This window comes from Gobio gobio (assembly GCF_949357685.1).
Source record: "Gobio gobio genome assembly, chromosome: 10".
Taxonomy (NCBI): domain Eukaryota; kingdom Metazoa; phylum Chordata; class Actinopteri; order Cypriniformes; family Gobionidae; genus Gobio; species Gobio gobio.
The window spans coordinates 39,824,568-39,837,409 of NC_137116.1; the positions used below are offsets into that span (position 1 = coordinate 39,824,568).

Here is a 12,842-nt window from a genome sequence, read left to right on the forward strand (position 1 = left end):
ATCCATCTGCTCTCTATAGTGCTGCAGTTGCAGTTTCTGCAGATCATACTGTAGGTGCACACTGCAGGTGTTAGTCTCACATTGATCTTCCACAGGTTTATCTCACACGGCACATGACAGAATTTTTCCAATATTTACTTTTTCGCACCATCAGCTGACTAAGCTCCTCTTTCCTCCAGAGTTGAAATGCTTTGCTTTTCACATACAAAATGAATATTTACTGGTTTAAAACAACATGCCACACGCCATTTAAAGTATTATGTCCATCACCATAAAATTACCAACACATCATTTAATGATTAAATTAAATGTATTGAAAATATAATTTTACCAGGATATATTTAAAGTGAGGATTGATATTTAATAACTGATATATATATATATATATATATATATATATATATATATATATATATATATATATATATATATATATATATATATATATATATATATATATATATATATATATACACACACACACACATGTTGTCTGCTCTATCCTTGTTAAAATCTCTTTGATTTTCACAATGTTGTGAAACTTGTTACCATAATTTGTAATTGTTATGTATTTTAGTATATATCATTATTATAACTAATAATTATTAATATTATATCAATACATTATACTTTCAAAATTGAAAGGTACCTTCACAAACAAAAATAAACAAATCAACATAAATGCTTCAAATATTGTAAATGCAAATAAAAACTTTTTTGTGTATTTCAGAACCCCCCCTCCCCCAAAACATTTTATCTGAAAACTATTTTCAGAGAGGTCGATCGAGAATTTTAAACAGACCCGGCTCTTTTCACTCCCTCAAAACCCATCAGAAATAAATCTAACATGCTGATTTGGTGCTCAAGTAATACTTACAATTCTTATCACAGTTTTTTCAGGATTCTTTGATGAATAGAAAGAATCAAAAAAGCAGCATTTATTTGAAGTAGAAATCTTTTGTAATATTATAAATGTCTTTACTATCACTTTTGATCAATTTAATGTGTTTTTGCTGAATAAAAGTATAATTTTTTAATGTTAGTGTATGTGTTTGTTGTGTATTGATGCTGACCGATGTTTGGGGCGACGAGTGCGACAGGATTGAGGTAGGTCTGTTTCATGTTCTGGGCCAGTATGCGGGTGTACTGCTCCAACAGATCGGCCAATCCCGCCGCTCCGTTCTGACCTGAACTTTGACCCCTCCACAACGCAGCACTGCCCGGTCCCAACAAAACACTACAGCCTCGTAACACATTCTGCAGACAGAGACACAGTGTGAGAGACAGAACAGAAAGAGACGTTAATCAACTAGTCTTTTTATCTCAATAAAATTAGAATCTCAAATTTCCAGCTATTCATCGGTTCCCTAAGGTAATGCACACCTCATTGAAATGTGCATCCTGAGTGGCTGTCAAACCGAAGCCTGACTGGAGGCTCTCAAAGGTCAAGAGGCGAGACAGCAGTCGCTCGGCTATCTGAAGGTCATTGCCATAGAGACGGGTTGTTGCCTCTGTGACATCACGAAGCTGATGGGCCAGTTTTTTCTCAATGATGGTGCTGAGTTCTGTCTCATTTCTCTCTACGGCCTCCAGCTACACACACACACACATTGAAAAAATGGTTATATAATGTAGACAAGCAGCTCCTGTACTGTATGCATCACTCTGAGAAAATGATGGACCTTAGCTCTGTTTCACACATCCTGTGTCTGCATGAGCTATGGGTATTCAATTCATTTAAAACGATTAAAAAGATTCAGCAAAACACTTTTGAGTTTTGGTAAAATTTTGTGTAGATGAATGATTTGTGAATGTTATATAAATATAATTATTACATGTATATGTAATTATTCTCAAAGGCCAAATATTTATTAGGGATGCATAATATACCATAGCGGTTAGAATTTTTTTAATCTATTGGTCGATATAAAAAAATTGTGCATGCTCATTTTTATATTTAAATAGCTTTTTTAATCACACGTCACACTCAATTAAAATAAATCTTTAAAAAAAAAAGCATTTTTCATACAGCACATTATAATTTTATGCTGCCAACAATAGTGTACAATTTTAATATCAGCCATTTATTGGTTATGAGCCCTAACATGAAAATAATTATTGGAAATTATATAGTAATATCCACGCATCCCCACAAAATTTTCAATATTGTAACTCAGAAAAAATACTTTATTTTCTTCCCCCCAAAAAAGGGTGTGAAACAGCCCTTATTATAGTAAATGGATGATAAATGTGAAAGCATAGCTACTCACAGCTGTGTTCAGATCCACAAAAGGGGGAGAGGTGCAGTTGTACAGATCAGGGTCCAGCCACCCTCTCTCTCCATCACAGTGCCGAATTGCAGTTCCTTCAAAAAAAACAAAGAGATGGACTGATGGATTAGATGGACTACAGAAAAGAGATATAAAAGACACAGATATGAATCTTCACGCTCACCTACTGATCCTTTGGGACACGGGACAGCAGCAGGCAGGTTGAACTTTGTTCTGGGCCACCATATTGCTGATGTTATGGTCTTTGGACAACCATCATAGATCACTGAGAAAAGAAGGTGAGGAAATGGATTAAATATGTGTAACATGGAGGGATTACTGGTTGGATGGATGTGTATGTACCTTCACAGCCTGTCTGTGTGACCTCAGCAAACGGATTGTCACACATGTTGCACTGTCGGCCAATCACGCCGGGTCGGCACTGGCACTGGCCGCTCTCAGGATCACATGACCTAGAAAAGGAGCCCACTGGATAGCAGTCACATGGCAGGCAGACGTCACTGCTCCGCCGTCGGTAATGAAACTCCTGATACACACAAAAACATCCATATGAACACATGCATTTACACAATACAATTTTTTTTTTTTTATCACAAAGCATAGTAATTATAACATAATAAAAAAAATATTGACATGCATGCATTTTATAGAATAAGCTATAGCTAGAATATTCATTAAAAAATAGTTTAACTGTACATTTCAAAAGCCTTATAAGATTGCGTGTGTTCATGTTTTCCTTCGGGGTTGGAGTGTAATATACGGACAATGAAAAGCCTGATGCAGTACAGCGTAAGGGTGAGTAATGCTTTATTATAGCACCCCAGAGTGAAGAACACACATCTCTAATCTCTTAATTACACTTAAACACACACAAACCAATTAACACTTCCCTGACCAGCTATACTGTATGGGGTAGTCATTTACTTCTAAAAATAGTACCAAGTCAAAAGTACTCTACATATTAAAAATACATGTTTGTTATGACAGTTTAAAGAACAAAACTGGAAAGTATTATCTGGACACACAGGCAAAATGAGAATACTCTATGGAGGAAAAATGCAGAAGAACATGTTGCTAGCAAAAGGAAGTAGCCTAACATAGGCCATTTCTATAGCGGTAGTCATCCAATTTATGATTGCAATCGAAAGTGCAACTGAAGATCTGCAATATTACATCTGCATTGCAATATTTACCATTCTTATTTGAATTGCAAAAAAAGAAAAGAAAAAAATGTATAACTGGAATGTGTCTAATAAATGCAAACTGTGTGTTTAAAAGCTCTAACTGCAAAAATACACATTGTAGATTCATCACAGGCTGATCCTGAGAAAGTCTGCTTTCACTCCTCTGAACATGGTGTTCTCTGAGGAGCATAACGCTCAGCATGTTTATGAAGCTGCTAGTTGTTGGAACAGCTTTCATGTCAGTGACAGCTGATCCTCAGAAATTATGTGTATAGAGTATCTACAGGTGAAACTCGAAAAATATCATGCATAAGTTCATTTATTTCAGTAATTCTACTTAAAAGGTGAAACTAATATATTATATAGACGTATTACGTGCAAAGTGAGATATTTCAAGCCTTAATTTGTTATAATTTTGATGATTATGGCTTACAGCTTATGAAACCCCCAAATTCAAAATCTCAGAAAATTTGAATATTGTGAAAAGGTTCAGTATTGTAGGCTCAAAGTGTCCCACTCTAATCAGCTATTTAATCCAAAACACCTGCAAAGGATTCCTGAGCATTTAAATGGTCTCTCAGTCTGGTTCAGTAGAATTCACAATCATGGGGAAGACAATCAGTTGTGCAGAAACCCATAATTGACACCTTCCACAAGGAGGGAAAGCCTCAAAAGGTAATTTCAAACGAAGTTGGATGTTCTCAAAGTGCTGTATCAAAGCACATTAAAAAAAGTTAAGTGGAAGGAAAAAGTGTGGAAGAAAAAGGTGCACAAGCAGCAGGGATGACCGCAGCCTGGAGAGGATTGTCAGGGAAAGGCCATTCAAATGTGTGGGGGAGTGGACTGAGGCTGGAGTTACTGCATCATGAGCTACCACACACTGACGGATCCTGGACATGGGCTCCAAATGTCGTATTCCTCTTGTCAAGCCGCAGAAGCGTCTTACCTGGGCTAAAGAGGTAAGCTGTTGCTCAGTGGTCCAAAGTCCTCTTTTCTGATGAGAGCACATTTTTAATCTCATTTGGAAACGTCCCAGAGTCTGGAGGAAGAATGGAGAGGCACACAATCCAAGATGCTTGAAGTCCAGTGTGAAGTTTCCACAGTCTGTGTTGGTTTGGGGAGCCATGTCATAGGCCACGTCATCACTGTGATTTATTAAGTCCAGCGCCAACATTTTAGAGCACTTCATGGTTCCTTCAGCAGACAAGTTTTATGGAGATGCTGACTTCGTTTTCCAGCAGGACTTGGCACCTGCCCACACTGCCAAAAGTACCAAAACCTGGTTCAATGACCATGGGATTACTGTGCTTGATTGGCCAGCAAACTCGCCTAACCTGAATCCCATAGATAATCTATGGGGCATTGCCAAGAAAAAGATGAGACATGAGACCGAAAAATGCAGAAGAGCTGAAGGCCGCTATTGAAGCTTCCTGGTCTTCCATAACACCCTAGCAGTGCCACTGGCTGATAGCATCCATGCCACGCCGCATTGAGGCAGTAATTCGTGCAAAAGGGGCTGAATACATATGCATGATTATACTTTTCAGAGGGCCGAGAGATTTTGAATTTGGGGGTTTCATAAGCTGTAAACCATAATCATTTGAAATATTGAACTTGAAATATCTCACTTTGCATGTAATGAGTCTATATAATATATTAGTTTCACCTTTTAAGTTAAATTACTGAAATAAATTAACTTTTGCACGATATTCACATTTTTTTGAGTTTCACCTGTATATGTGTATAGAGTATATACACACTACATAAGAACATAGCCATACTTTGCAACTCTAATAGGGTATAGGACAAATCAACAGGGTACAGTCAAATCAGTAATATTGCAGAATATTAAGTGTCCCCAACTAAGCAAGCTTAAAACAGAAGCCTTGGTGAGCATAAGAGACCTTCAAAAACAGTAAAGTCTTACTGACCCCAAACTTTTGAACCCATGTGTACATGTCCATCTTATAATGTGATAATATATATTTTAGGTAAACTATTCATTTGTGTATACCTTGCAGTGGCAGTGTCCAGTGGTCTTATTGCAGTCCGTGTCAAATCCTTTACTTGCTTCACAGTGGCAGGGTCCACATGTCGGGCTGCCCCACCAACCACGTGGACATTGCTGCTCGATCCTACAAACAGACGCACAGTTAGATTTGATCAAATACCTATGTATCTAGGGCAGATCTGACATACAGAGCGAGCCAGCATGACACAGAGAGAGAGAGATGGAGCCAACCGATAAAAGAGAGCAGATGAGATTGCCGCTGTTGTGAAGGATTTAGCTGAGCGTGTGTGTGTTTGAGGTAGGGGTTGATTTAGGGTCACATAAGTCACAGTCTGTCGGCAAACTTAAGTCTACTTTCATCCGTTCAAAGGCAGCAAACCTTAAGCGCACACGCACACATGCGGCTAAGCAGAACAAATGCATCATTAACATGAGCACAAACCTACCCGCCATACAGATCCAACCTTTTGGATAAGCATGAACAATGGATTAGTGTCACACACACAAAAAATATCTCACACATACACACAAACTCTAAATCTGAATGCATCAATAAAGTCTTTGTCCATCTCTCACTGATTATCTTACTGGTAGTTGCTTGTCAACTTATTAGAGATTACAGATCAGAATAAGAGTAACTGGGCTACTGGACAGAGAAGGCTCAAAGCCTTTTTAAAATCAGCCTTATAGCAAAGTTACATTTTCTTTAAAAGCAAAACTGTTAAGATATTTTCAGAAAATACGTTTAGAAATAAATGTATTTTTATTAACCTATTGGCAGCTTAAAACAAGGGGGCAGGGGGGTAAAAATAAAGAAAAAACAAATTTAGCCTAAATTTGTCTTGTTTTAAGAATGTTTAGATATTGACAACAGGACAAAATGCATGAAATGAATTCAAGTGGTGACATGTTTGTACATTGAGTGTGTATTTGAGCTCATGTAATAGCGCATGATTGTGGTGTGTATGGATGTGTACCTGTGTTGGCAGTACTGTCCGTAGTGACTGTCCTCACAGTCACAGATATATCCATGAGAAGAGCTGGGCTTCCTGTGACACTTTGCTTGATTCTCACATGGGTTTAGCTTACATGCATCCATACAGCTTTTACCATAGAATCCTGTATTTGAAAAAAAAAAAAAAAAACATTACCACACAAACCTCAAGTGTATACATTGATATTTAAAGATTATGTGTGTAATATTTTCTATGTTAAAGTACTTTCTCAGCTTAATATGCAGCAACACTGTAAGTAAGCTATTCATGTGTTTCTTTCACTGAAAAGTATGATCACTGTGATGTGAGTTTGGGGCGGGACTATCTGTTTAACCAATGACGTGAGTTTGGGGCGGGACTATCTGTTTGACCGATTGATGGAAGATGGAGGGAGTGTTCTGGGAGCTGTTTCTATACCAGAAAGTCTTTAAAAGGTGTCATTAAATCGAGAAAAAATAAATTTTCTCTGACCTTTTGAGACAATGAATAAATAAAAACACTTTCATTGAAAGTAAACTACAAAAAATGATTTGTTGCACAACTTTATGACCGATCACATCATATGGCCGACAGTTTGAACGACATGCTTCAGAGTGAAGTGTTTTGTGAACATACGACAACGTAATACAGGATGAGGCAGTGCCAAATATATTGGATGCGACAGCAAACGCTCATCTTATGCTGTTACTCATTTCATGTGGCTTAAAGGCAGAGCAGCAAAAAAAATAAAATAAAAATAAAACATGACTAACATTATAAGTGAACTTCAGGGGAAAAAAATAATGCTACACTTATGAAATCCATCCTAGATAATAAAGAAAATTATACATATGCCACAATGAAATTTACAACTAAAGGAAAAATTCTTCACATACATATTTATTAAATGTAAGGCATAAAACACACAGGAAATGAATGGGCAGATTTCACTCTCGTCACAACCAACACATAAAGCAGCGTAGCCTTGAACTCATCTTCACCAGAGTCATATAGAAAAGCCTCCATCTGCACGACAACTGATCAAAAGACACAATAACCCTCTTTCTCTCTCTCTCTTTCAGCAGAGAGATGTTTGAATTGTCTGTATAGAAGTGTGTGCAAACCCTATTAAGGCGAATTAAGAAAAGCTCACTAATCAGAAATGGAATGCAGTAATACAACCATATACTCTTCTGTTGAAGCTTTCCACTGCTTTGAATGATATAGAAGTCACTACAGGATTACAATAAAGCCCTCAGAAAACGTGACTCCGTTCAACACACATTCAACTAGCACGCTGCAGTACAGAAACATATTAAAAATGTTAAATTATGTATGGGAATCTAACAAACAACAGAGCAAGAAGGAGAGAGATATTTCTGTTTTTAAATTTAGGCACTGTTATGCACTGTGTGTGTGTGTGTGTGTGTGTGTGTGTGTGTGTGTGTGTGTGTGTGTGTGTGTGTGTGTGTGTGTGTGTGTGTGTGTGTGTGTGTGTGTGTGTGTGTGTGTGTGTGTGTGTGTGTGTGTGTGTGTGTGTGTGTGTGTGTGTGTGTGTGTGTGTGTGTGTGTGTAAGGTTGTACGTGTGGGTTTACTCTACCAGGAGGGGGTATGCAAAATTAATTCAGAGTTTATGAGGGGAGTCTTTGATTTCTTTTTCTGCACAGCACTATTAATAACACTGGGCTGATGCAACTCTAACGGCATGATAATGAAGTGAACGAGTCTGTATCATCATTTAGCATTTAGACATGATGGGAGCTCATACAAACACAAGCAGATCTTGACTGTTAGCATAGAAACCACTGACACACTCAATGTATTATTAATACATATATGCAGGCGTCTAACACCACATTGAACATCTGGGAATAAACCTGGAAATAAAGTTTTAGGATACTGAATTATTTAATTGTTTCTGTACATTCTGTAGATTTGTGATCAAATTCTGATGCTGGTTATATAAATTGTAATGAAAAATTGCATTAAATTAAAAAAATGCAACATGGACAACATAGCGGTCTCCAATTTTTTGGACATCATTGTATGTATAAGAAACATTCTGTATGTTTTGTAATCAACGATCATAACTCATATCTCACCTGGTTCACAAACACAGGTGTGTCGATCCCATTCATCGGTGCATTGGCTGTGGGCGGGACAAGGGGAGGAGTTACACGGGTTGCCAACATTACAGCCAGTCTCCACTTTGATGGTTTTGGAAGGGCGGGGCAATGCAGGGGAATCAGGACGCACCCCCAGTCGCACCCCCTGAGGACACATGCCAGAACATTCAGCATACAGACATAAATATGCACCAAAATTAATGACATCAAAAAAATAAAAATATTTAGAAACATACAATCTTAATATCAGATATATTACCATTCAATTTTACACAAAAACATTAAGCAGCACAACTGTTTTCAACACTGATAATACGTTTCTTAAGCACCAAATCAGCATATTAAAATGATTTCTGAAGGATCATGTGACACCAAAGGCTAGAGTAATGGCTGCTGAAAATTCAGCTTTGCCATCAGATGAACAAATTACATTTTACAGTTTACAGGTAGTTACACACTTTCCATTAACTAAATAAATAACCAATTAATAAAATTAACATCCTTAGTTTCTAATAAATGGGAATTTACTTGGTAAAATATTTGCTGACTGCACATTTGAAAGAGTGAACTTTTATATTATCTCTGTTCTCTAAGTTCTCATTAATTATTCAACTAATTGTCATCTTGTTAAAAATGAATGACCCCATTAGGAATTCATAACTACCAATAATTCATACATTAAAGAAGGTTGCAGAAGTGTTGAGGTTATATCAGGTTATTATAAAAACAGACTGCAAAAATGACTGAAAAGTACAAAGACGAACCTGAATACAGCCCCGTATCCCATTTTGCACCTCTCCTGACCCTAAAACTCCCCCCACATGCAGGTGCTTCACCTTTACACCATTAATCTCATTCCCAACAATGACTGTTCCCTGTGATAGAGAGAGATTTCAAGAGAGGCAGAGAAAGAGAGATTAAATTAGTCAATTTAAGTTATATTGCATGCATTTCAGTGTTTAATGACCAGACCAGTGACCTGTGTCTGATTTGTAGTTTAATCTACAAAGATTAGGATCTGATATTCCAGATTATGGATTACAACACGGGATTATAACAGTGAGTCAGCAACATAATAGGGGTTAGCGGACCACTTATGTGTGGGTGTATGTGTTTGCGTGTGAGTGTGTGTACCTGATACAGTCCAAAGTCCAGACGTACTGTAGCAACATATCGAGTCTCTCTGCCGCTCCTGACGTCGCGGAGCTCGAGCTGTAGGTCATGCCAGCGTCCATCACACACCTGAACCTGATCCAGTCTCAACCTGACCGGCCGAGTCGAACCCCGTGCCACAGAAAACACCAACTGACCAGAAACCACCTGGAATCAGACAGACACATAACCCAATTTCTCAATTTTGTTTATTGTTTGCATAGGACATGCAAGTTATATTTGATCAGCTAAGCATCTGGAGCCTTTGGAGTTTGACGCAGAATTGTCTACTTCAAAGTGCTATGGGATATCAAACTAATTTTATTTAATTAACACTGCGCTTCTGGTGAAAACGTTCGTTTCCTACCCCGAAACAGATTATGTTTTCCTTTCATCAGGCTCTTAATGAATTAAGATTTCCTGGAATATTTGAAAGCAAACAAGGCCAGGTTTTCCCTTATTGCCAGAGAGCAGCCGAACAGTACAGCTTTTACACAGCAGGAAAAGCTTGGTTCATAATTCATGGAGGATTCAATCCTTTGATTTTTCTTAGTACTTGTCATTAATGAATATTTCTTCCAAGGTTTAAATGAAAATGAAATGCTTATGGGAAAAATAGTAGCTAAACACATTAAGATACTGCTACAATTGTAATTAAAATAAAGTGGACTTCCTCCTTCCACCATTTAGATTATTTAATGTGACATGTTACAGCCGTTGGGTTATTACAGTCAATTTTGATATTACATTTTATTACAATTTTAATAGAAAGGAAATTACAATAAATATAAATATAAACTTAAAAAATGAATTTAATATAAAAATGTTGGCCAGACATTTCACTGCAAACTTAATTTATAAATTGAATTGAATACCAAAATTAAAATATGTTTGGTTGTCAAACATGTTACGTTATTGACTGCTGGGGAAAAAAATCAGTGCAGGAAAATTTCTTGTCTTTTTAAGTTAATTCTTATTATTAATGAGATACAGAACAGACTACACATTTGAAAGGGTTAAAGCTTTTCTAGTTGCTTTCTTTTCCTTTCTGCATGCATTTCTATTAGCGAGTATACCTGAAATATCAAGTTGGTGTACTGTCCAGCTTGAGCCTGCAGGAGAACTCCCTCTTTTGATCTGGTGCGGAACACCAGCCCCATGTACCAGGGTGTGGTGATGGTGACTTCATTCTTCAGGTCCCACCACAGCGCACTGCTTCCAAGGAAACGATGTGGATGGGACATCACTGTGGATGAATCATTCCAACAATACCATCATCAGAAATGTCATCATGACATTAACATTTAATAATAGTTCCTGTTTGATACTGGCATCCTGATTTAAGATTCACTTAAAGATCAACAGAGAAATATTTTATGTATGTACACTTGTTTTTGTACAATTATGTCGCACCTAAACTGCAGTCCTTCCCTCCAAATCCAACAGGGCAGTCGCAGGAGAACGTCTCCCAGCTCACCCGACATGTGCCACCATTCTGGCACGGGTTTGATTTACAGAAAGGCAGTTTGGCGCTGCAACCTAATAGAGACAGAGCATTACATCACAAATGCTGCAGCCAATCACAGAAAAAAGACAGTTACAGCGCAATCACCATGACAATAGACAATAAAAGGACAAAAATAACCACAAACGCTAACAAAAGGAAGTATACACTACCGTACAAAGGTTTGGGGGTGGTTATGTTTTTTGAAGGAAGTATCATTCAAGGCTGGATTTATGTGATCAAAAATACTTTTTTACTGTCACTTTTGATCAATTTAATGCATAATTGCAGAATAAAATGTACACAAACCCCAAACCTTTGAACGGTAGTCTATGTTGATGTCCTTACAGAGATACAGGACGTCACTATCATAACATTGTAACGCATACTCACCAGGTAAAGTGCCATTATTAGCGATGAATCCTGCCATGTCCACTGGTCTGTTGTCGATGTGCAGGTCTTTCATGCAGCCAATAAATTCTCTTGTACCGAACGGGAAATTCTCAGGCAGGTTAGGAACTCCGCCCAAAAACAACGGGCCAGTCAAATCCAAAGACCTGTAAGAGAAACAATGCAGCATGAGAGAATGAGAGAGATGCTAAATGTGTTTTCCTGAGTAAAACCAACATGTGTAAGTGAACATATAAATGTGTGTGTGTGTGTGTGTGAGTGTGCGCACGCTCACTTCTTGCTGCTGGTCTGTCTCCCCTGTGCAGCACAGCTGTAGTTGCCGAGCTGAGCGCCAAACCTCAGAGAAACGGCCGTATCACAGTCATCTACACTCAAGACAGCGACCTTCTCATCGGATGGACCCTGAACCTCACCGCTCACACTTCGCTTTGGCTAGATACATTCACAAATGTTTCATCATAAGTACACAAACACAAAGCACACAACTACAAAAGTTCCATAGTAAAAAAAATAAAACTCATAGTAACAGAAGAATAATTCATATTTAAAGGAATATTACACACAGAATTGAAAATTCTGCTTCTTCAGAATACTTTCTCACCTTGTTGTAGTAATGGATGTGAACGGTGTGCCAGTTGCCATCACTCACTCCACCAGGCAAGTATGGACTCACCTGAGTAGAAGACCCACCTGTGGCAACGGTCAAACAGAGATCAGAAGTAGATATTACAGCGACATTCACACCACAACATAAGCAGAATCATATTACCCCTTTCATATTTCATTGTAATCCCAAAGTAGGACCATTGATGGGTCCAGGATTTATTTTAAAACTCTGAACACACACACATTCACTCGTTTTTTTACCTGTGGAGTATTTAAGAACCATTTGACCGTCCAGAATCTCTAAAGCAAGGAAGTCGTGCTTCTCATTAAACCGGCCATTGTAGAAGAGCAAACCATTACTTTCCAATGTGGCAAACCTACAAAACACAATTAATGCTCATTAAAGATCTGGAATGACTCAGGTCCATTTAGAGTGGAATAATGCAATGCCCACAAATTGTTTTAAGAGTACACTCAGCAGAAAGTGACCTCTAACTGAATTTGAACTCAATTTCCGGTCAATATGGGAAGTTTTCATGGCAGGGGGATTAGAAAACCATATCAATTAGAATGGTTATATGA

The 12,842-nt window shown here is 37.8% G+C and overlaps 1 protein-coding gene across 1 annotated transcript in view; it reads right to left on the reverse strand.

Moving 5' to 3' along the window:
* celsr3 (cadherin, EGF LAG seven-pass G-type receptor 3) overlaps positions 1 to 12,842 on the reverse strand; it is a 46,509-nt gene that overhangs the window by 11,611 nt on the left and 22,056 nt on the right. The window contains exons 5-20 of the mRNA XM_079828084.1: positions 12,522 to 12,637; positions 12,256 to 12,344; positions 11,929 to 12,086; positions 11,637 to 11,800; positions 11,153 to 11,278; positions 10,816 to 10,985; positions 9,722 to 9,907; positions 9,352 to 9,462; positions 8,564 to 8,732; positions 6,464 to 6,605; positions 5,490 to 5,610; positions 2,634 to 2,817; positions 2,455 to 2,556; positions 2,271 to 2,365; positions 1,384 to 1,593; positions 1,074 to 1,257 (exon numbers count right to left, since the gene is read on the reverse strand). Of these exons, the coding sequence (XP_079684210.1) occupies positions 1,074 to 1,257; positions 1,384 to 1,593; positions 2,271 to 2,365; positions 2,455 to 2,556; positions 2,634 to 2,817; positions 5,490 to 5,610; positions 6,464 to 6,605; positions 8,564 to 8,732; positions 9,352 to 9,462; positions 9,722 to 9,907; positions 10,816 to 10,985; positions 11,153 to 11,278; positions 11,637 to 11,800; positions 11,929 to 12,086; positions 12,256 to 12,344; positions 12,522 to 12,637 (2,327 nt within the window). The remainder of the gene's footprint in view (positions 1 to 1,073; positions 1,258 to 1,383; positions 1,594 to 2,270; positions 2,366 to 2,454; positions 2,557 to 2,633; positions 2,818 to 5,489; positions 5,611 to 6,463; positions 6,606 to 8,563; positions 8,733 to 9,351; positions 9,463 to 9,721; positions 9,908 to 10,815; positions 10,986 to 11,152; positions 11,279 to 11,636; positions 11,801 to 11,928; positions 12,087 to 12,255; positions 12,345 to 12,521; positions 12,638 to 12,842) is intronic.